This window comes from Ambystoma mexicanum, chromosome 12 (assembly GCF_040938575.1).
Source record: "Ambystoma mexicanum isolate Mex_15411 chromosome 12, UKY_AmexF1_1, whole genome shotgun sequence".
NCBI classification, from domain to species: Eukaryota; Metazoa; Chordata; class Amphibia; order Caudata; family Ambystomatidae; genus Ambystoma; species Ambystoma mexicanum.
The window spans coordinates 426,617,775-426,642,555 of NC_090936.1; the positions used below are offsets into that span (position 1 = coordinate 426,617,775).

Genomic DNA, 24,781 nt, shown 5'->3' on the forward strand with positions numbered 1-24,781 from the left:
GCCCTTAAAACTCAGCACTGGCTTCCAGTGGCCCGAAGGGTGACCTTCAAAACCCTACGCATTTCTCATCAAGCAGTGCAAAAAACCGGTCCTCAATATCTTCAAGACAAGCTAAAACCCTATTACCCTCCACATACTCTATCATACCTAAAACAAACTCAGTCAAGTTAGGCGGATCATCATTCTCAGCCCTGGCCCCCACGCTGTGGAACGCACTCCCACCCCACATCCGCCTAACTGAAGATCTAATGTCTTTCCGCAAACTACTAAAATCTTGGCTCTTCGTCTAAAACCAACCCGTACGCAAACTAGCCCAAACTGAATAACAGCATCTCAATGACACCAACCCAACAAACTACTAGATCTTGTATAACATTAAAACAAACAACAATACAACATCAAGATCCTTGCGAGAAAGCGACAACTAATAACCACTAATGTAAACTAAAAGGACAAACAGAATAGAACGAGTGAAGTAGATCAAAGCAGTGAAGTGAATAAAAAGAATAAATGGTACGAAAACAGTAATGAGGTTCAAACTAATGAAATGGAAGTAATGAGTACAATGGACAAAATGCACAAAATGGGCAAAACGAATGAAGAGAAGAGAATGGAAAGATGAATACAAGAGACTGTAATGAGTGCAATGAACAAAATGAACAAAATGGGCGAAAGGAATAAAGAGCAGAGAATGGAAAGATTAATATAAGAGTCCAATGAGTACACAGACAGATGACAATGACTGTATGAGTGCATGGCATAAATGGAAAATACAGAATAGACGATTCAGGCACATGAGACGAGTGTAGTGCATGAAACAGATAGAGATCACCGAAAGGATCCAGTGCGTATGACAAGTGACATGGCCTGAAATCGATAATGCACGATGAATGAACGAAGTGAATGGAACGGATCAAATCGTTAGAATGAATGAAGCGCATGGAAGAGATGATTGCGCTGAGCGGATGAATGTGTTGAGCAGATGAGTGTATTGACCAGATGAGTGTATAGAACGCATGAGTATGTTGTGCGGATGAGTGTGTTGAGCGGATGGGGTGTAGAACGGATGAATGTGTAGAGTGGACGAAAGTGTAGAATGAATGAAGCGCATGGAAGAGATGATTGCGCGGAGCAGATGAATGCGTTGAGCAGATGAGTGTATTGACCGGATGAGTGTATAGAACGCATGAGTATGTTGTGAGGATGAGTGTGTTGAGCGGATGGGGTGTAGAACGATGAATGTGTAGAGTGGACGAGTGTGTAGAGCAGATGAGTGCGTAAGTGCGGAGGAATGTGAAGAACGCAGGAATGCATAGAGCAGATGAATGTCCAGAGTGGACGAGTGTAGAGCGGATGAGTGTATAGAGCGGACGAGTATGTAGGGCAGATGAGTGCCTAAGTCCAGAGGAGTGTGTAGAACGCAGGAGTGCATAGAACAGATGAATGTGCAGAGCGTATAGAGCGGATGAGCGTATAGAGCGGATGAGTGTATAGAGCGGGTGAGTGTATAGAGCGGGTGAGTGTAAAGAACGGGTGAGTGTAGAGAGTGGATGAGTGTATAGAGCGGATGAGTGTATAGAGCGGGTGAATGTATAGAGCGGGTGAGTGTATAGAGCAGATGAGTGTATAGAGCAGATGAGTGTATAGAGCAGATAAGTGTTTTGAGCGGATGAGTGTATAGAGCAGATGAGCGCGTATGAGCGAAAGACTTTGTAGAGTAGATGAGTGCATATAGCAGATGAATACATGGAAAGAATGAGTGCATAGAGCGAATGAGTACCGGGAACTGATGAATGCGTGGAACGGATGTGTGCACATAACTGACGAGTGTGCAGAACGTGATAGGTATGCAGAGCGCGTTAGGTGCGCAGAGTGGACGAGTGCGCAGAGCGAAAGAGTGCGCAGAGCGGAAGAGTGCGCAGAGTGGATGAGGGCGCAGAGTGGAAGAGTGCCCATAGAGCATAGAGCAGACGAGTGCATAGGGCGGATCACTGCGTAGAGGGGATGAGCACATAGAGCGGATGAGTGCGTAGAGCATGCAGTGCGGATGAGTACCGAGAGTGGATGAGTACCGAGAGCGGATGAATGCTTAGAACGGATGAGTGCGTAGAGCGGATAAGTGTGTAGAGTGGATGACTACGTAGAGCCGTTGAATGCCAAGAGCGGATGGAATGGGGGAAGTTTATGGATGGAACGGGTGATGTATGTAGATAGAATGAGTAATGTACGTGAATGGAACGGGTGACGTATGTTGATGGAACGGGTGACGTATGTTGATGGAACGGGTGATGTATGTGGATGGAACGGGTGACGTACGTGGATGGAATGAATGACGTATGTGGATGAAACTGATGAAATATGTGGATGGAAGGGGTGAAATACGTGGATGCAACGGATTAAGTATGTGGAAGGTACTGGTGTAATATGTGAAAGATACTGGGAAGTATGTGGATGGTACGGGTGAAATACATGGATCGAGTGCATAAAACAACTTAGAAATACACTGAACGGATCGGAATACATGGAACGGATTAGAGTGCGTTGAACAGTTAGGAGCGCGTGGAGCGGACTGGAGTAAGTGGAGCGGATTGGATTGAGTGGAACGGATTTAAGTGCGTGGGGCGGACTGGAGTACGTGGTGCGGACTGGAGTGTGAGGTGCGGACTGGAGTGCGTGGAGCGGACTGGAGTGCGTGGAGGAGACTGAAGTACATGGAGCATACTGGAGTGCATGGAGTGGACTGGAGTGCATAGAATTGCGCAACTTACATGGAATGGTTTGGAATGCATGGAACGTTTGAAGAGCATGTAACCCACCATATCAAATCACCACGCTTACTCTCTTCTTTACACCACCATTCAACTAGAACACAGAGATACTATGACCATTAGGTATAACTGTTTTCATATCAACATCTGCATCATACTCCCCCTCACTCTAACTAAACACTGCTGGTCGCTCACCCCCCAGCTAGGCGTTCTCCTCAGGCCTAATGCAGCCACAATCGGTCTGGATAAATCCTGCCAGAACTAACACATACTCTTGATCTCTCAACCACCACACCTACCGCTAAGAAGCAGCTATTACATGAATATCACACCAGCTGCAATCATATCCGGAGCTCACACGCACCTTTGACTCTCTCTACTCTCTCTACTGACCTGAACTTCGGTTCCCAAGGGCGTTCAACCTACCAGCGCCTTCAAACCATACCAATGGTATATAAGGCGTTATATAAATGAAAAGTAACATAACATAACATATGATGTAATCAGTGTGTGTCTAAACTCCGCCTCATGTTTTTCCCCTTTGCAGTTAAGTGGGCCACTGGCCTGACTAGGTTCAGTGGCCACTTTGCCTGGGGCATGGTCTATCACCATCACCAGCCCCCGAGCCCCGATTTGCCACCCGATATTACGAGGACGCACGTGAGGAACTGTAACAAAGATGCACATGGGAGACTGCGATGAGGGTGTACATAAGTCAGAAGGAGGGTGATGAGGAAGGGGAATGCAGGGGCAATGAGTGATATGCTCATGACACTATTAGAAAGCCATTACACTGATGTGTTCCACTGAGAAGAGCGCCATATGTTGGTATGGTCCACTGTAGATTAGACTGGTAGGTACAAAGTTGTAAATACAATATCGACACAGAGCTTCAATGGGCATTTGATAACTCAAAAGTCTAAGCAGGCTTTTGACGTGAAATTGATTAACATGTTTAATGAGACACAAGCCTCAGAGGTCTAGCAGTACACTTCACAGGGCACATTATTAAAGCAGTAGTTTGAGCAGCTCTAGTAAAGAGGCAAGTGATTACCAGCACTCCATTTGCTTTTGAGAAACCTCTGCCTCAGCAACATCCATCATGGGAGATATTTTTAATATGTTGCTGCTTTGGCACCCTGTCCTGTACCTACTCTTAAAACAAACTACTCGACGGATTTCCACTGAACCAAAAAAGGCACGACTAACATGCTGTGTGCCACTCTGAAAAAAAAAGTCTGGGGCAAATCCAGCCAGTTGTTTAGGTTGTGTGCCTGTTAAAAGACTATTCGTTTTCACTTTTCACTATAGGAAAACGAATACAAAAAGTAAAAAACACACCATTTATGGGCTTGAACCATTACATGGATTTGCGCCAAAGTATCCCTGTGGCCAAAAACGTTTTGGAAAATGTCACAGTGAAGCATCAAATTTAAGAAATACAATGGGTCCTAGGTTTGACCTTAACTATAGGGTGATGATGGGTGGTGCTCGAGAGCTGCACCAAGATGGCCGCTCTTAAGTGAGCTCTCGAGAACCTGCCACAAATCCAATCAAAATCCTACTACATCGAGGTTGATTTACCACGAAAATCTCCGGGGGCAATGTTGGAGGTACCTGTGGTCAATTGTCGGGCTCACATTGGACTGGACAGAGCCGGATGGCTGATATCACTGTGGGACAGTGGTGGGGCCCGTAACAGTGGAGGCAACGTGGCCCTGGAGGAGTGCCAAGGTGGGAGGTACTGCAGTGCTGGTGCTGAGGCCGGGTGCTGGGGAGGCCGGAACCCCGCGGATATGACCAAGCAGTGGTGCGCACCATAACATCAGTGCCCTACAACGTATATCCGGAGCTGGCGGCACCTGGTCCACACAGGCACTGACCGCGATAAGCAGCGGGGAACTGCTGCAGTGAAGCATGTTGCAAAGCCAGGGAGAGACGAGTGAGGATAACGGCCGGCGCAACCACAAGTCCCAGTGTACTGTAGGGCCGAGCGGGGCAGCGATCGTGAGCTGCACTGTGTGCACTGTATGGTCTTCTGGCCACAGAGATAGACTTCGGCTGGTGACGGCCTCCCCACTCGGCACAGTGAGAGATGGTCCATGCCGCGTTGCGGCCGCCAGTGGACGGGAGCAGCTTGTTGCACTCGGACAGGAGTCCGTACCCGATGTGTAAAGTAGGGCAATTCCAACATGTGCATCCGGAGGCTCTCAGCGATTAAGAAGTTCGGAGGGGGAGAGACCTAGTACTTATCCCCAGGCTCCGAGGTGTGTACCCCAGAGACACCAAGAGCCCTTGCATTGATTAGGAAGTCCTAGATACCGGCACTTCGCTGAGCGTATTAGAGAGGACTTGACCTGCAGGAGCGGGCAGGTGCTGTTCGGTAGAAGGCAGCGCTCACCGCAGTGGGCAAGTGAAGCGGGCAGTGATGTGGGAGAATCCCTGCACAGTCAGCAAGGTGTATAGGGTTTCATTCTTCAACTGGTAGCAACTGGGCATTCTCCTGAGGTGGTGTGGACCTACGGGCTGCAGCGGCAGACTGCCTGGCTATAGAGGCCTGACAGGCATAACTTCCGGAGAGTGAGTCTGATCTTGGAAGACTACATAAAAGTGGATCTGCATACGGCATCACGGACCCAGTGGTTTCCGATCAATTGCTGTGGGTAAAACAGGCCTGAGAGGTGGTGCAAGATCAGAGGGCTGTCACAATGGAGGACATTGGCTTTGGGTTGGAGGACTGCTGGCAATTCCAGAGCACCTTGGGTGGTTCCCACAAGGTGTAATCGGAGCCGAGGAGGCTTTGCAGAGTGCTATACGACTTTGATTAGAACTTGCGAAGCTCACAGATACATTGCTGACAGGGTCGAAATGGAGAAGCATGAGAAAATGCACTGTAAGCTTCCATATGATACACCATCCTAGTCAAAATCCACTTAACCCCCCGTTAAGAATGTTGAGGAGGCGGTCGTGGCTCATGGGACACCCTCATAAAATACATCCTGTCCCAGCTGCAGAGTGCCATCACTTCACTAGACAACAAGATGGATACCCTCACCTGTAAGGTTGATCATATGCAGGGCCGGATCAATAGGCATGGTGACAGGTTGGATCAAGCAGAGCAGCGCCTCTCCGTGGTGGAGGATGTGCCTCTGCAACATCTAGGGAAGTGGCCCAGCTGCGGAAGGTGGCCAAAGAACCATAGGAAAAGCAGGATGACTTACAGTCCAGGTCTCGCCAAAATGATTTTAGGATAATTGGGGTCCCGGAGGCTGCAGACAGAGTGCCCATGAAACAATTTGTGGAGGCACTACTAAGGGAGGCACTTTGAGAGTCTAGATTTTTCTTGGCCTTTGTGGTCGAAAGAGCCCATTGCATTCCGGGGGGTGTTCCTCAGTGTTGGCGCACCACCCAGGCCCATCATGCCAGACTCCTTGATTACTGCGATAGGGACCATGCTTTCAGGCGGTAAAGAGAATTGGGTTCCCTCAGCTACCATGGTGACCAGATCTGGCTTTACCCAGATTTTTCAAATAAGGTACAGGCATCGCGGAGGAACTTCCCTGAAGTAAAGAAAATACTCAGAGATACAGAATTTAAGTATGCCATATTCTTCGCAGCACGCCTATGTGTTGAACACAATAGCAGAGCCCTGTTCTTTCAAACTACCGACAAGGTGAGTGACTTCCTAGATGTTGCTGATAGCGGATCCGGTCCAGAAAATAGCAGAAATGGTCGTGGGACGTTCTCACCCAGAGACCCAGATTGACGCTCTGGTCTTACAGTGGCTCTCCAGTCCAGATTCTCTACATTGAATTTGTGAGGTGTGATCAACTATTGGGGTCTTCCACAGGGGCTGTGGCAGGTTGGGGTGGCTGAGCCTGGAGAGGCTCCCATGCATTTGCTTTTGGTTGTTTTGTTGGCTGGGTACGGGGTTATTACTGGCATGTTGTGGTTATCTGTGGTGTGGGGTGAGTGGGACATTTCTGTTGTTGACTTGGGTGAGATTGGTTTGGTTCAGACAGAACACACTTCCTGACCCTTAGCTAGTCCATTGGGTCATTTCACGGGAGGGCTTTGGTGAGAAGGACAAGGGTTGGGTGAGCTGTGGTCAGCTTGGGAAGGGGGGCATGGTCTGCCTCTTCTGGTTGAGTGGGGGGTGGCCCGGTCCGGGAGCCGGTGGAGGCACACAAAGCTTTTTCTCCTTAAGGGCTTGAATTCTTCAAAAGAGGGGGGATGGCTGACAAGGGGTCACATGTATGATGTGAAACGTCAGAGTACTGAACTGTCCCTCAAAAGCAAGAAGGATCCTGCTGTATATGCAGAGGCACCTGGTGGATATCATACTCCTTCAAGAGAAGCACCTCTTGCCCATCAGTGAGTCCGCCTTCCCCAAATCATGGTGCTGCCACAGATACTTTTCTTCGTATTCTAGATACTCACATGGGGTATGTATTATCATCAGAGGCACATATAAATAAAGAAAATACAAATACAGTGAGATTTCGTTGCACAGGGGTGGTGAGGGACACAGAAGGGAGAGCTCTAGATCTTACAGGACTAATACAAGGCAGGGGATTCACCTTTATGAACTATTACGGCCCCAACACGGGCTCGACCGAGACTCTAGAATGAATTGAAGTACACCTTAGGAGACATCCAGAGAACGTGGTATGTTGGGCGGGGGATTTTAATGCTGTTATGTGTAATTCAGTGGATAGATCGGGGGTCTTAACAGGGGAGTGACTAAGGTTACATGCCAGCTGCTTCAGATTTGTGCCAATGAGAGGTTAGTAGATATATGGAGAGGGCATCATGGCTCAGAAAGGGGATACACATTTAGAGCCTATGTACATGGGTCGGCTTCTAGGCTGGACTTCATTCTGGCTTCTGCCAATGGGTATGGGTGGTTCTTGGAGTGCAATATCCTGGCTCACACGCTTTCTGACCATGCACCGGTGGTTGCAAATCTGTTAATCCCAGGGAAGTGGCGGGGGGGCAGGAGCTGGTATTTCAAGAATTAAAGCCTCAGAGACACAGTGTTTCGAGAGGAGATACAGGAGGGCGTGCTTTGTTTTTTCCAAGATAATGAAGGCTCTGTTATCATCTTATTCTCTCTGTGGGAAGCCTTCAAGTGTGTGATAAGGGGTTTGTGTATCGCCAAAGAGGCAGGTATGTTTAGGACCATAAGAGCCGAACTGGCCGCTAGTGAAAATGGACTGCAGGAGTTTGAATCAACAGATGAGGGTGTGAAGGCTAGATTCCAAGAGGAACTGGGTTTTTGTAAGGATGCAGCAGAGTGAGAGGTTAGATTTCTTAACAGGAGTGCGGTGGCAAAAAGATATGGGGAGGGGCAAAGGACTGGGCCTTAGTTGGCCCATTTAATTAAAGACGAAAACTCCAGGTCGCACATCGCAACATTTGCGGACCAAGCTGAGAGGCTCTTGCAGACAGATGAGGGGGTAATGGGGGCATTCGTGGACTACTACAGAGCTTTCTACTCATCTAGGAATACCGTGGGACAGGGCATGCTATATGAGTATCTGGACCAGGTTGGCCTCTACTGGTTATCACAGGAGGAGAGGGAAAGGCTGGGGAGGCCATTAGTGGAACAGGAGATACATGGCGCAATGAAATCGCTACCTGCTGGGAAGGCTGCAAGCCAGACGTGCTTTCAGAAAACTTTTACAAAGCCTATGTAAGTATACTGGTCCCTCACATGCTTTGTATGTATGAACAGGCACTGTAAGATGGTGTGCTGCTGCCTGATTCAATGTGCAAAGCTATGATTGCCCTTCTCTTAAAGCCGGGGAAGGATGCAGAAAACTGCTCATCCTATAGCCCGATTTCCCTAATAAATTTAGACAGTAAAATGTTAGCGAGAGCATTGGCCAATAGACCTCCCCCGATAATGCCCAGCTGCATACTGGCCGATCAGGCTGGATTTATTACTGGGCGGTCCACGTCCTATGGGATCCACAGACTCTTTGGTCTCCTCTCGGTTTTGGAGCAGCAGTCCTCAGTGCTGACGGCCCTCCTTGATGGTGAAAGGCATTTGACTTGATTGAGTGGTTGTTTCTCTTCACTATTCTGAGGTATATGGGGATGGGGGAAAATTTCATAAGAATGGTTTCCTTGCCGTACAGAGGTCTGGTGGCGCACCTCCGGCTGAATGGTACGCCCACTGCTGCTATTGGGAAGAAAAGAGGGACACAGCAGGGGTGCACATTGTCCTCCCTGCTGTTTTCACTCGCTGTGGAACCCCTTGCGGAAATGGTTCACTATAGGCACTTGGATAAGGGAGTTCAACTGTTCACACATAGATTTGTGATTTCGCTCTATGCAGACGATTTAATACTCTTCATCAAGGACCCCGCAACGAACCGAGCGTCTGTCATGAGGAGGTTCTGATTTTTGTCTGCTTCTCAGGGCTTCATATCAACCCCACCAAATCGGTGCTGTTTCCCCTGACCAACGGGACCGAGAGGTTTCAGGATGAGTTCGACTTCCAGTGGCATCCCGACCATACCCGCTATCTCGGGGTAATGGTGGATAGATCACTTGAAGTACTTTACCAGGAGAACTATGGGGTGAAGATGGCGCACACAGGGACACTTCTTGGGGGATGGATGAAATTGCCTCTGTCCCTTTTTGATCATATTTCATTAATTAAAATGGTAATATTACCCACATTTCTTTATACATTCCTTAATGTACCCATATTGGTCCTCGCAAAATTCTTTAAATCTGTGTTAACTCATTTTATATGGCAAGGAAATTAGCCTTGAGTGCGTTGGGAGAAGTTGGTTGCGCCCTTGGAGAGGGGGGCTTGTTCTTCCTGATTTGGAGGCCTATTGGACGGCAGCGCAAGCATGCTTCCTGCCACATTGGTTTGATTTGAAGCAGGACCGGGCTCATGTATAAATCGAGAGGGCACTTATTGCTCCATCCCTTTTAAGGGCTGTTGTATTTACCTCTCCACACAAATCACCAGGCCACGTAATATGGTTGAGCTTACTTGCAGTACCTGGAAATGAATAGAGGGTACATCAAGCGAGGACCTACTGTATTCCCCGGTCCTTCCTATTAAGCATGTACCAGGGATACCTCTCACAGAAGAGAAGGTCTTTGTACAAAGTATGGACAGGGTGGGTTTAGTATGTTGGTGGGATCTCTTTCCAAGTGGGCAGTTACTGACGCTGGACGAGTTCAAGGCCAAGGGGTAGGTGTCGGCGCTAGACATTTTTATATATTTCAGGCTATGAATTGGGCTGAAAGACAGGTTCTAAGACTTCCCCCAGGAGCCCCCTGTAGCACTGGTACCACATGAAATGATCAGCACGGGGACTAGGTCCAAACTGATCTCCCAGCTATACGCCACCATAATTGATAGGGCTGCGGGGTGGGCCAGTGAATCTCGTGTTAAGTGGGAGGATGCACTGGGAAGTCCCCTCTTGGAGGATGCCTGGAGATACTGTTGCATGCAGACACAAAAGGTGGCTATTAATAGCAATTTCAAGTTAATACATTTTAAATCTTTGCACCAGTTTTATCTAACCCAGATGGATATACATAGGTTATTTCCTGAGGAGCCGGAGTTGTGTCTGAGATGCAGTGTCTACTCAGCAAATATTTTACATCTGGCTTGGGCATGCCCCGAATTCATTCCTTTTGGGCACAAGTGTTTGAAATGGTTGAGGGAATTGAGGGTGTGGCAGTAACCCTGTCTCCTGTTGTAGTATTGTTGCGTCACACGCGGTAGCTGCATAAACATGTCAGAAAGATTCTGGGGCTGTTGTTACTGTTGGCCAAAAAGAGAGTGGCTATGGTGTGGGGAAGGAGCTTTCCTCCTGTATATAAACAGTGGAGGTTTGATATCGTACGCCACTATGAACTGGAGACAGACTATGGAGCTATTGTGCACCCGGCTTCGAAGCCAAAGGACATCTGGGGACTGTATGTTACATATTTACTATCAATTAGCAGCAATACATCTGTGGGATCTGATCGCCAATCTGTTTCTTAAGTTTAGATATGATGTGTCTTGGTCTTGTCTCTCCTTGGACGTATTTAGCCCTACACATTTGGTTGGAGGTTGTGGGTGGTGCTGTCGTTAGTGGGGAACTGTGTGCTGAATTGTTTTTCTTGATGTTCTAAGAAAATAACAATAAAAACAGTAAAAGAAAAACTATAGGGTGATGACCATCACTCCCAGATATATTAGCTCATAAGCAAGCTGATTGCGTCAGAAAATTGCTTTGTCGTACAGGGCAGTGCAACTTTACACATAGCTTAATCAAACCAAGATATACATTTCTCAAGAGAGATAGATAAAGAGAGAGAGAGATGGAGCAACAGAGTGAGAGAGAAAGTTGTGGCCACAACTCTATAGTTAAGGTTAAACCATCCATTTTAAATTATTTGAACCCTTGGATGGATTTTCACCAAATTCGCCAAGCTACTGGCTGATCCAAATAAGCATACCAAATTTGATAAGAATCCATGCACTCAATAAAAAGATGTAAGAAGTTGAACAAAGGGCATTTTTCCACTCTCTCAGGATAAGGCTTCCGATACGCAATTAGAATGTTTGGAACCCGATTTCACAAAATTGACTGCTTCGACTTTCAAGATTTCTGGCAAACATATTCCATATATTATGAAGTTGTTTATGCCTTTTAAAAATCCTGATAGCCAAACACGAGATATCAAGTTGTAAAAAATGAGAATTTACGTTGTTTAAAATGCACGTAGCGCTCACAATGTGTAATTGTATGATCAAGCACAAGCATATTAAGAATACTTGTAATATGTATTATTTCTTTAGCTATCGGACGCATATGAATAAGCAGAGCAGTCATAATATTATTATAACCAATCAGAAGCATACTGATAAGCAGAAAACTTATAATGTGTACTATTAGAAACAAGTAGAAGCACATGAATGAGCAGACTATACAAAAATGCAAAGGTTACCTAAAAATAGGATATTCTGTATACACAAATAATTACACAAAGCCTTCTATTGTATAACATAGTGACTCTCGTAGTGAATATGTGTCATAGATTGGTTAACATATAGAGATGTGAATATATAAATATGCCCACAGATAGCTAGACATGTAGATACATAGATGGATAGCCAGACAGCCAGACAGACAGACAGCCAGACAGACAGACAGACAGACAGGCAGACAGGCAGGCAGACAGACAGACAGACAGACAGACAGACAGACAGACAGACAGACAGACAGACAGACAGACAGACAGATAGATAGATAGATAGATAGATAGATAGATAGATAGATAGATAGATAGATAGATAGATAGATAGATAGATAGATAGACAGACCGGCAGATACATACTTAGGACACTAAGAAAACCTACCTGAAAAACCTTAACACATACAAACATTGGAAATAGCAGAATTAAGCTTAAAAAAAGCTTCTCACAAGAAAAGTAGCACAACGGGATAGCAACAAAAATAAGACCAAAACAACGGACAAGCTCCCTCTAATGACCTAGGGATAGATGGATTCCCCTAGAAGGGTCTATTGGAAATAAGGACAGAAGCAACAGAACTCTCTATATGATTTGTAGAAAAATGTAATATTTATATTCACTGACACTACTGTTTTAAAAAATCAATGATTTGCCAATTATTTCAAATTGGGCGAAATGCACTGTTTTTCAAAGACTGTTTCCAATAAATGGGGTTTGTTTCACTCTGGCTCACTTCAGCAAACTACCGAAGAAATATTGTGGTTTACATTCCTCCTTGAATCAGACCATCTTAATGGTTGCATGAGGTACACAAAATTCCCTCTTTGGCTAATTTAGGTAAATAGCAAATTTGGTTTTCTTTCCAGAAATCCTTTGCACTCAGGCTCACAAATGCACCGTAGATTTCAGCAAAATAGAATCAAAATACAAAACATACTGTGTGATGCAGGCAAAGAGCATAGACATAACGGGTTGTGTAGTCCTGCGCGAGAGTGGCATTCAACTATCAATCGTCTGAGAATGCATTATCCAAGAGCTGGGAAGCGGATTTCCGCTCCATGTGTTTGTCATTGTCCATAGACTTTCAAAAAGAATGCTACCATTGACGTTCATGCTGAGATTCACTGGGTCCTTCAGTCACTTCAGGACGCCCTGACTGCCCCTGACCTTACGTGAGCAACCTCCTTAGTGCCAGTGCTGGAGACCATCTCCAAACCAGCTGCAATCGTCAGAGGGTGGACGCAGTTTTAGCCATTGACCAAGCCTTCAAACCTTGTGTCTCAATTAGCACGGGGCAGCTATATAACAACCAGGTCAAAAGGTCAGCACTTCCATCATCCCCTTTAGACTGTCGTAATAAAGAATACTATCCTGGGGAGATAACAAAAATACTGCTCGTTTCCTCCAAAAATGAGAACAAGCTAGTAAAATTCCAGGTGAAATACAAAGCAAACAAGATGGAATGCATTTGTAGCAACAAAGAAATAGGACATTCATAGCGCATAACAATGTGACAGAGGCAGAATGAATTCAAGGCAGCTCTTTCCCAGAGTAGAGGTCAATGGAATTGAGCTTGATAAGTAGGCGAAGCATGATTGTTGCAGCTCTAATGAATCTGTGTTGCAGTACTCTGGACCACCTGCAGTTTGCAAATTGATACCAAACGGAGCTAAAGTTGCACGCCTTTGCAATATTTTAACCATGCTATAGCTGTACTGACTTGTGCAATTATCTGTTAGAAACTAAAAAGATGAATTACATTTTAGAGGCAGAATATCATTACAGCTGGAAGGTTGCTTTGATATCCAATTTGACACCAGAGCCCTTTAAAACCACCTGAAGCTCTGTTCAATTACCCAACGCAGGACATACAAGGCCAAGAGAGAGGGGTTCTACTGCAAGTATTGAGGAGGAGGCATGAGGGCCTTTGGTCCTGTCCATATTCAGTTTCAAATTATTCAGATTCAATGAAATGGGGATGGCTGAGGAACTTTCCTGAAAAGTTGAGATTGTTCCCAGGTGCTCATGTCCCTGAGGGGGTGCCTGGGTGTCATCGGCATACAAGTATCAGTGAGGGATTAAAGACCCCAAAGGGTATATATAGCTCCGGAGAACTGAAAGAGTCCTAGAACCTATTGCTAACGCTTTGACAAAAAATGCCCAAACCAAAAGACAGTCAGATCTCGGAAATCCACAAAGACAAGGAGCAGCTGGTGATCAATGTTACTAATTAAGGATATTATCAAAACCGCTGCTCATATTCAGCCCAAGCACCATGTTAAGCAGTCCATTATTATTACCACCCCTCTTGCTTGGTCTCTCCAAAACATTTTCTATTGAGCACAGAGCATGTGACTAGCTGAGGAACTTACCACACACACAGCTGGTGTCACAAACTTCCAACAGTACTTGATCGCCAGTATCGGCTTGTAGCCAATCATGTGTTCAATATCATCATAGAATTTATCAGCACCTGAGAAAATAAACAAAGAGGGAGCTTTCTTTATGAAGGAAAGGACGTCGACAAAGAATTTGCAAGAAGAGTGCTGACTAGCAAAGTCTTAAGGGCTCCTAGCCACAAGCTGAGGAAAGGATCACACTACGGATTAATTTTAAAGGATAACATGAGGTTGGGAAAGGTGGCATATTTACTGGTACCCACACACACCATCAGCCAGCATGCTACTCTTATTCAAGGATTGTACGACATTTTCCAGTTTGGTAGTATCTGGCTGTAGGACTAAATGTCCTGAAATGGCAGCAATTATGCAATGTCCAAAGTGCATATCTACAATCTAAAACTAAAATGCTGTTTGCAAGTGTGCTTAATAGCTAGGTTAGATCTGATTGTGTTAGTCTATGTGTGAAACAGAGGACCTGAAGTAGAACATAACTGTGATACGCCAAACACAACACAGAAAGTCGCTCATGGTTTTTGTGCAGGAAACACACACCACAAACCAGGTACACAGACAACCAAGGGTTTCACATCAATTTACATTGTTATGCATAATATTCAACTTTACGGCTAATGACTGCCAGCATTAGTACATTTACTAAATTTGTCAGTTAGTGTGAAAGACATCAGTCAATCAATTGTCTCAAAAGTCACTTTCTGTCAACTGCATATATTAATCTTACAAAAGGTAATTAACTCTATCAGAGACTCAATGGACCTTGTAAGGAAGTGATGTACCTTTCTTATGTCTTGTTTTCTAAAAAATAAAACATGATTATAATATGAAATGTTATTGTCAGTTGAGGAATTTGGTGGTGGGTGATGGCCAAAGTTCATGAGGTAAATGGTAAAATAGTGTCTTCAAAATTAACTGTAAAAGTGGCGTTTGGTGAACCTGGTCAGTGTCGGAAGTGCCCCTCTGATTATTTTGTTGCCTGTATCATCCATACATGTTATTTGTTTGCTTGTTTTTTAGAATGGCATCCGACCAGAGGGTATCTGAGCACCTGCTAGTCAATCTCTTGAGGATGGAAAGAGATCCTAAAAATAATAGGGTCTTCATTTCTTTGCGGAAGGGCAGGATGCCTTGAATATCTCACATTTCTGGTGGTTGCAAATTTCGGAGTTTGATCACCTTAACCGTACAGGCTCTGCCCATACACTGTGCACGTTTGTCACGTGGTATGTGGAAGAAGCGGGCAGTACTCGATTGTAAATTGCAAGTAGGATTATACTTCAGCATACGCTTACCAATGTAACGCAGACATCTGTCATGAAATGTTTTATGAGCTATGGTTAGAAACTTGAATTCAAACCTTGCTTCAACCGACAACCAGATGAAGCCTCTTGCGGATTTGAGAGATATGGTGATGGCGAGGAGTGTTAGTAACTACATGTACTGCTGTGATTTGCAGAGGCTGTCATATTTTAATCAGGTACTTAGGCGAGCCAGCATAGAGGGCATTGCAGTAATCTAATTAGTAGCCAGTAATGGCTCTTGCAACAGTGGCACAATGAGATTCTTTGAGCAAAGGGGTAATTTGGCTTAGCAACATGAGCTGGTAATGTGCAAAGCTAATTACTGCATTGATTTGAGGGACCATAGGAATATGGTAACAGAGAGTTAAGATTTCGGAGCGTCTGACATTTCACCTTCTTTTTTCATTGGACAACCTCTATGCACTGCGGTGGATGGACGTTGAACTGAGGGGGCATTGTGGTGATCAGCGGTTGGGTAACAAGGGAAGACCCATTTGCTAGGAAAAAGTGAATGACAGGTGACAGGACCAAAGACTGAAGCAGAGCATGACTGGATTGGGCAATTGGGGCTTATGTTTCTGAGGAAACGTTGATTGGAGAGGTAAGCAAATCAGGTCTCAGGTAAGGGTAAAACCTAAAACATGTCTCAGGACTATGGGCTTGATCATTGTGGAAGTTTCTAGGGCTCCACCCCTCAGGCCGGCAGGGAACCCCCAAAACACAGATTATCTGAATTGTGTGGTTCTGGTTTACCTGAAGTAAACACCCAAGAGGTAGACTACCTGTGGGTTAGCATAGCTAGAGCCCCAGATGGGATTTTTGACTAGGCTGCTGTAAGTTATGACTTGGCAGACTGAGGGTCTCATCAGGAGTTGGGCTATTACCGCTGCATTTAAGGGCTGGCCCGATCACGAGTTGGGCGCTAAATGGGCTGTTTTACCTCCAGCTTTTTTTCTGGAGGTGAAAATCCCATTTAGCGCTATGTTTTCGGTGCAATAACCCCCAGCTGTATTAGCGCGCAGTATTTGAGCCATTGGGTCGGTCCAATGCACCCAATGGGGAATGGGGATTTACCATTATCGCCCAACCCGTGATCCGGCGCTAATAGTTCCGGACCGGTTGGCGCTGACGCAATTACAGTTGGGTGGTATTACAGCCAGGATACCGCCCAACTCGTGATGAGGCCCTGAGAGGCATGAGGACTGAGGAATAAATGGCAGTCATCAGCTTTAAGGGGACAGTCCAACATCCTCATGAATGTCCGGTATTTACTTGAACTTGTTCTCAAAAGGTGAGTGTTCATAAGCCACCAAAATGCTGCCATATTTATTTTTGCTTGATCAGGGTGAGGGTTCTACAGTCTAATAATGCCAATGTAATCATTTCAGACAATTCATTATGTGAGTGAGAGGGGTTAGCAGCTCTTAAATGTCACATCCCAGGAGATTCTCAGATGGAGGTTTGAGGGCTCACCAGCCCTGCTAATTCCTTACATTTTTCTAAAGGAGGTCTGCAGGTGCTCTGCCTCCCTTGTTAGTTTCTCAGCTTATGATATACTGGCACTCCACAGAAGTTGGCAATTGTATTCACACAAGTATTATTATGTGGCCCACAGGTGGCACCATCAGCTAAGTATCTCGGAGCTGTACAAAAAAGATTCTCCTGCAGTACCCCCTGATAGCACCCATTTTGCACTCCAAAGTACAGCTGGTGTAAAGGGGTTATGTTGCTTGCAGACAATGGTGCTGGTGTCTGCTGATGTCCCACTGTTCGTGTTGAGCAGGCTGTGATGATAAAACTCTTCATAGTTCCCAATATATGATTTACTGAGGCACAGGGTCTGCAATGTGTGGCTCTCCAGATGTTTTGGACTACAACTCCCATCAGCCCAATCAAGCAGAGTGAACGGTGAGCGATCATGGAAATTATAGTCCAAAACAGCTGGAGATCTGTGGGTTGCAGATCCCTATCCTAAGATCACAGCTTAAACCGTCCCTCCGGATATTTAGCCCGCTAGGCAGTGGGAGTAATAATCTTCAGAGAGAGTACAATTTATCAATCTAATTGACACACAGAACAGAGTCCTCATGTATGTTTGTGTGTGTGTGGGTGTGTGTGTGTGTGTTCATCACATTAGTATTGTTTACATAATTAACACATGTTGTGAAGGGAGTGATTGGCCCAGCACATCCACTCCTTTTCTGGGTCTCCCACCTGCCCCTTTACTTTCATCTCCAAAACTGCAACGGCGGCTCACGTCAACCACCTAAATATTAGGAAAATCAGGCACCTCCTTCCTTTCTACACCACTAAGCATATCTTAACCACACTTCTCTAAACTGGACTATTGTGCCAGCATCCTCTTTGGTCTCCCCAACTATGCTTTCTGTCCTCTTGACAAGATCATTAACTTCGCTGGCAGGACTCTCTTTGAACTCTCCCACTTCACACTTGCTTCCTTATACCGGCACCAGACTGGATGGCTGACGATGCAAAACTTGAATTTCTTCTCCTGTTTTACAAATCTATCCATGGTAAGGAACCACCGTATCTATCCACCTCTATCCAACTCTACAAGCCTTCATGTAATATTTGCTCTGCCTCCTCGTCTACCCTTGTGGTACCTCACCCTACCTCTGCTTCCGGTATCCGTATGAATGATCGGATATTAAAAAACCTGAGGAAGAAATGACCGCATTTTTTTACCTATTGTTTTGAAAATTGTGGCTTGTTTTGTATTAAAATATAGGTGTGGGTTGGGGCAAGGGTATTAGTAAAGGAAGAGGGGTGAGGGGGCGGCGGGGGTGCTCCCCCGCATTATTAGGAAAAAATCAGTCTTTTCATCTTTATTTTTTTTTTTAATCAGCCATTTCATGGTCAATCTCTGCTTCCTCTTGATTCCACTCTGTCTCGCTTTTTTGCTCCCCCTGCATGGAATTTTCTACATTCAAGAAACAGTCCACACCGATTTGTTCAAAACCAAACTAAAAGCCTACATCCCCATCTTTGAGTTGCCCTCTTAATCTTAACCTACCTCTCACCTAACTTTTAACTAACATTTTTTTCCTCGCCTCCAATTTGACTCTGTCCCTCACTTTCTCTGTCTCCACTCTAGCACCATGGTCACATCCAAAACACAGCTGGCTGTACCGCCTACCTGCACTTAAACATGTCTAATGTTGGTTGTCCTTAATCGATGTATGTCCACCCATGTATTGTCCCTGGTGACTGTTCCAATTACTCCCCTACACAACCTGGTCAGAATGTCACTCAAACTCACCCCATTATAAGAGGCTCACTGCTTCCTGTTAAATCTGATATGATATGATATGAGTGGGTATTTTTAACGTGCCTTTACGCAAGTGTTTCGAGGCACCAGAAGACAAGGAGGGGAGACAGAGGGATGATAATACAAATGATCTCATTAGGCCATGTGACATTCAGATCTTGCAAATGCAACAAGAAGTGCAGGGGAGCGGGTGTGGGGAGAAGTGCAGGGAAGGGGCGTAAGGGGAAGTGCAGTCAGGCCAGCAGGGATCTGAGTAAGTACGAGGCCGGCAGAGTACTACACAGGGGCAGTCCCAGACTGGAAGTGTTGGGTAGGCCAGGAGGCAGTGCAGAGTGACTGGTTAAGGGGCTGGGCGGCGTGGTGCCCTGTATTGTGACAATATAAATGCAAAACTAAGAAATGAAATGGAGAAGCTGCAGAAGAAGAGCAAAAGACAAGAGTGAGGGACGACGTCCAGTTTGCCTCCTCTGTATAGTGTGATTAAATCACAGAACCTGCAAATCGAAGAAATGGATGAACCTGGGGACAAGGATAGAGAAGACGACAAAAAAGATCTTATTGAGACATTAGGCAACCCAAACCTAATACACAATCACAATGCTGCATGTGCGGCGGCTGCACAAGCCATGCGCCATCCCATGCTCCCTACAAATGCAGCCCCAGAGTGCAGAAAGCACAGGCATACTGTATCAAACCATAGATCAAGCCCCGGCGGGACACATGACTGGTGCTTCCACCACTATAAGTACATATCATACCCATTCCGACAAAATCTATGGTACAGCAAATGCACAATTACAAGCCCCACTGAGATAGTTACAAAGAGTGAGTGCTTATGGTCTGGCAGCCTACTAATTTTAAATGTCCCATGGACACCAGAAATTTGAGGAATGCGTCTAAACAGTTTCCGGAAGTTAGGGGAGGATCAGAAATGTCCACTGAGGAGCAGAGGATGAAAACCCCATATTAAAACCCAGATTGGAGTTGGAAGCCTGTGGCTGAAATGTTTGAAAGAGAAAAGACTGAAAGTAATTTTTCCAAAAACTTTGTCTTTTCTCCCCTGAACATTGCAGCCATGGGCTTCCAACCCTACCCACGCACCCACCCACCCCCACTGCCCTACTTACCTTGCGGTGGCACACTTTGCTGTGTGCCGCCGACTGGCTGTGTCCCTGCGACGCCTGTTCCCTTTCACTTCCGTGATCGGGAACCGGCGCTGCAGGGTCCTTTCCTTTTTTTTAAAACTTAGTACGGGATCAGCTGCGGGGGACACACCTGAATGCCCCCATTCACTGTATAGTGAACAAGGGTTCTGGGGGGACACCCCTGCAGCTCACGCAGCCCTTGCCACCGAATGGGAGATTGGGTCGAGCATTTCGGCCAAATCTCCCATTCAGGTTTTTTTTATTCTGGCTTTTTGGAGGATACCTTAAAACCCTTATTGGGCTGACATGGACTGTGGCATTTTTACACTCCTAAAAATGAGGGTGATAATGCTGGCTGAGGTATGCCAACATTTGACGCAAGAGAGTGGTGGGTTTGCTGAGGACAATGGAACTGATGTTGAATTGGTACAGGCAAGAGTTGCTTTGATAAAGAAAATTGCAATGGTGTGTCCAAGAAAGAAAGATCGGGGTAATATAAGTAACTGAAAACAGAGGAAAGACCAGTCTCCTGCAGATGACCTTGATCGCTTGAAGGTTGTTTTTATGCATTTTTCTGACATAAATAAGGCTATTGAAAACACCACAGGAAGCAGTGGCAGTTGCTTCTGTTGAGGAGTTACTGACTAAGGTTCAAGCGCAATCTATTGAAAAATATGTGTGTGTGGATGACAAACAAAGCCTCTCTCTGAAATTGTTTCTGTTGCAAATCATTGTGTTTCTTGTCAGGATCAGTAAAAGGAAGTAAATGAGTGCAAGCTCACATCTCTTCCATTACAATTTTTCCATCAACAGCAGCAGCAGGGGCAGGCTGTGTTAGTGAATGTGGGTGGTGGGGTGTACAGCAATGGTGAGAAGAACCGGACCACCAAACAGAAGAGGAAAAGTTGGAGAGGTTATTCAGCCAACCCAGTAAACAATCAAAGTGGTTTTGTGAGTGATAATACTGTGTGTTTCGAAAGTAAACAAGAGGACCCTGGAAGTTTGATTCTCGAAACGGCCTCAACTTACAGCCATCTGAGCTGTTTCTCTCTCTTCCCCTCCTTTTCCAAATGTGAATGCAAACTATTTCCAGTCAAAGGCTAAAAAATAAACCTATAGTTAGGAATGCCAGGGGAACGTCTATCTCTAGAAACGTTAATACCGGAAGACCAAGAAGGGCTTTTTGTTAAATGTCAGATAAATGCGAAAAATATACACTGTGTCTAATAGTCACAGGGGCAAAACATTCAGCAATCAAATGTAAAGACTGTGTGTATTGCTAATAATCCAGTGAATTATCTTGTGACATTAACAGTGTCTATTGGGCTAATCTCACTTTAGCATGCATTCATTCTAAGCTCTTTGTCACCAATACATTTATTAGGGTGGGTTTTATTTTGTAAATTAAGGTGCACCGTTTATTGTACTCCATACATAGATTTATTAGACATTGCATATGTGCATGTAGCATTATTGCAGAGAGAGCATCTAGATGAAAAAAGGGGTGTGGCAGATAAAGCAGAACTTGAGGAATTGTTATCAAAGGTCTCCCCAAAGCTATGGTTACAACATGCAAATGAGATAGTGCTGATACTAACAGCAAAGCCATGCATATTCAAGTTGATAGTTATAAGCCTCTACCAAGAAAACTCCAGAATCCATTAAAGTCAGTGGAAGAAGCAGATATTTCAGTGGTAGTTAAATCATTAATGGTCTCCAAAATAAAATATGTGAGGCTAAAAACAAGCTTGCCCCTCCCAAAGCCTTTCTGGACTCAAGTGAACAAAAACCGGATCCAGGCACTTATCAGGTCCAACTGTTTGAGCTCAACCCAGTGTCGGAACTGAAAATAATCAAATTTATCCAAGGTCTAAAACCATCTAGATGCCAAGGAAACATATGCCCAGCCCAAGTCATTAAAGACTGCACTATAGAAATGGCACAGTTAATCTCTTCCCTCATAAATGTATCCTTCGCCACCAGCACCATGCCTGCCAATCTTAAAGATGCCTGGGTACTGCCACTCCTAACGAAACCTACCTTAAACCCTGATACACCCGCCAACTATCGCCCAATCATGACTGTACCATTCCTACTTAAAGTCCTGGACAGGGCAGCCTATCTACACATCCAGAAACACCTAGAATACAACAACCTCCTTTGACTATGTCAGTCCAGAAATCCACCCCAGCCACGGTACAGAATCAGCCCTCATAGACTTAGAAATACAAAGACAAAGGTAAACTCACCATTTTCCTCCTAATTGACTTGTCAGTGGCATCTGATCTAGTAGATCATACTATCCTCTGCAAGCATCTCTCTTCAGCAGGCCATTTCTCCACGAAGGCTGCATCTTGGATTGTATCCTTTCTTTCAAACAGAACAATGAGAGTGTTCTCATCCACAGCCTCAGCCTTCCCAGCCCTGGTCTCCTGTGGAGTCCCCCAAGGCTCCTGCATCACTCCGACTGTATACAATATATTCACGAAACCACGCTTTGACAAGCTAGATTCATTGGGTATCTCCTGCACTAACTACACAGGCAATACCCAAATCCTCATTCCAATAACAGGTTTGTATAATCTAGACTCCACAACCCTAGGCAAGATCTACCAAACTATCCAGGCCTGGATGGCCATGCAGGCACTCTGTTTAAATGACGACAAAACAGAGTTTCTCCTGGTTGGATTCCAACCTCTACTGAATAAACTAGACAAAGCACACAACTAATTTATCATTGACAACAACATTATCACAGTCGTCAAAGAGGTACAAACCTTGGGGGTCTATGTAGATGCCTCTCTTTCCCTAACTAGACAAGTAAATGCCATTGCTTCAGCAGCAGCACACACTCCAAAATTAATAACCACCAGCAGACCTTTCCTCTCTACAGAGAGCTGTGTCACATTAGCAAGAGCTCTGATAGTCTCAAGACTATACTACTGCAATGCTCTCTTCGCAGGAACCACTACAACCAATATGAAAAAGCTTCAGATTATTCAGAATAATGCTCTTAGAGCAGCCCTAAACAGCTAAAAAAAAAAACACATTTCACCAGCCAGAAGAAATCTACACTGGCTTCCAAGGAGTGAACGCATTATGTTCTAAACTATGTCCATAACACATGAATGCCTTGCCAACACTGCCCCTAGATATCTCGAGAGTGAATTCTCAAAGCCTCAATTCACTAGACCAACACAGTCCACCCATGCCCACCTCCTCTCGATACCAAGATTCAGGTTACAGAGAACCGGGGGCACCAGGTTTCCAGTAGAATTCATTACCACTATCAATAAGGGCCAAACCTTCATTCAGACTGTTCCGCAAAGGCTTCAAAACTTGATTTTTCTCTCAAGACCAATATTCTGCATGAGCAATTAGCAGTAATATATCTAATCCAAGCAAAGGAACTAAGCTCTTATCCAACATTTGATTGTACGTACTGTGTTATTACTTGCATTATTTATTTAATGTACTGTGCAATTGTCACTGTCTGTATTCTATGTAACAAGTGCCTTGATGCCAACTGGCTTACTTTGCGATATAAAGGCGAAATAAAGAAAATAAATAATTGGAACAAGGAATAATCTCCACAACTAGCTCATGCAACACTCCAATTCTACCCATAAAGAAACCAGGAATTAATGTATGGCGATGTGCAGAACTTGCCAGCAGTAAATTTAGTAGTAGTCTACATTCCCACTAATCCCCAATCCAGCAACTATATTGTCATGCATCCCCCATCAGCTGTGTGTTTCACAGTGGTAGATTTATGTTTTGCAGTCGTTTATATTCCCATAAACCCAGAAAGTCAATTTCATACCGCCTTTACTCACTCTGGACCATAAAGGTGATGTTGCCTTCCATAGTGGTAAAAATGAAAGCCCAACCCTCCTTTTCCCTTGCTCCTTCCCTCTCCCTCTCTCCTGCTAATGTCCCCCTCTGCCTCATTTTGACTGGATGCCTGGTTCCTTCAGATTCCGACAGGGCAACAGGCCCTCCTCGACCAGTTTACCCCAGCACTTGGTCTGCCATGACCACCCCCCCCCCCCGCTTACCTGCACTTACCCTACCTGGCTCCCTCCACATGCACTCGCCTGGCTGGGCCTGCACCCCTTTGAGCCCATCCAGACCCGTCCTTGCACGTTGACCGTATTCCCTTGCACGCTCTGCAGTCCCCTGACACTTGTGCACCAGGCATGCCCAATGTGATAGGTGTATTGGACTGCACACATATGGAGGTGGTGGCCAGGCATGCCGTTGAGGCAGTATACCGGGATAGAAAACTCTACCACTCACTGAATGTGCAGATGGTGTGCAATGCCCGTCACATCATCACCCACTGCTGTGCCAGATTTCCCGGTTCAACCCACGACTCCATGGTGCTGCAGAACTCCACACTCCAGGGTACATGGCACGTCACATCGGAGAGTGTACCTGGTTGTTGGGTGAGTGTATCTACCAGAGCAGGTGCACTGTTGAAATTGGGGGTGGGCATACAACACCATAGCGTACCCAGCTGTTGGGTGAGTGTGTCTACCAGAGCATGTGCACTGTTCAATGGGAATATGTACAACACCTATCAGCAGTGGATGTGTGCAATGCAATATGCAACACAATAACAGCATGCCTGAGTACAAGGCCTTATTTGGCATGTCTCAATTGACCAAACTGATCATGTGCACGCATAACAACATCAAATCTGTACAGCAACATCAAAAGCACTGCATGTACCAGAATGCATCGTACCAATGTCCCAAAATCCAGCACAAACACAATCAGCACATTCCACACCATACGAAGTACAGACTGATAATACTTATGCATCAGAACCCCCCACCTTCATACCACCTGCCTGTT

The 24,781-nt window shown here is 45.3% G+C and overlaps 1 protein-coding gene across 2 annotated transcripts in view; it reads right to left on the reverse strand.

Moving 5' to 3' along the window:
- LOC138513606 (sodium- and chloride-dependent GABA transporter 2-like) overlaps positions 1-24,781 on the reverse strand; it is a 771,005-nt gene that overhangs the window by 76,637 nt on the left and 669,587 nt on the right. For both annotated transcript variants that reach the window (XM_069628589.1, XM_069628590.1), the window contains exon 13: positions 14,142-14,242. In XM_069628589.1, the coding sequence (XP_069484690.1) occupies positions 14,142-14,242 (101 nt within the window). The remainder of the gene's footprint in view (positions 1-14,141; positions 14,243-24,781) is intronic.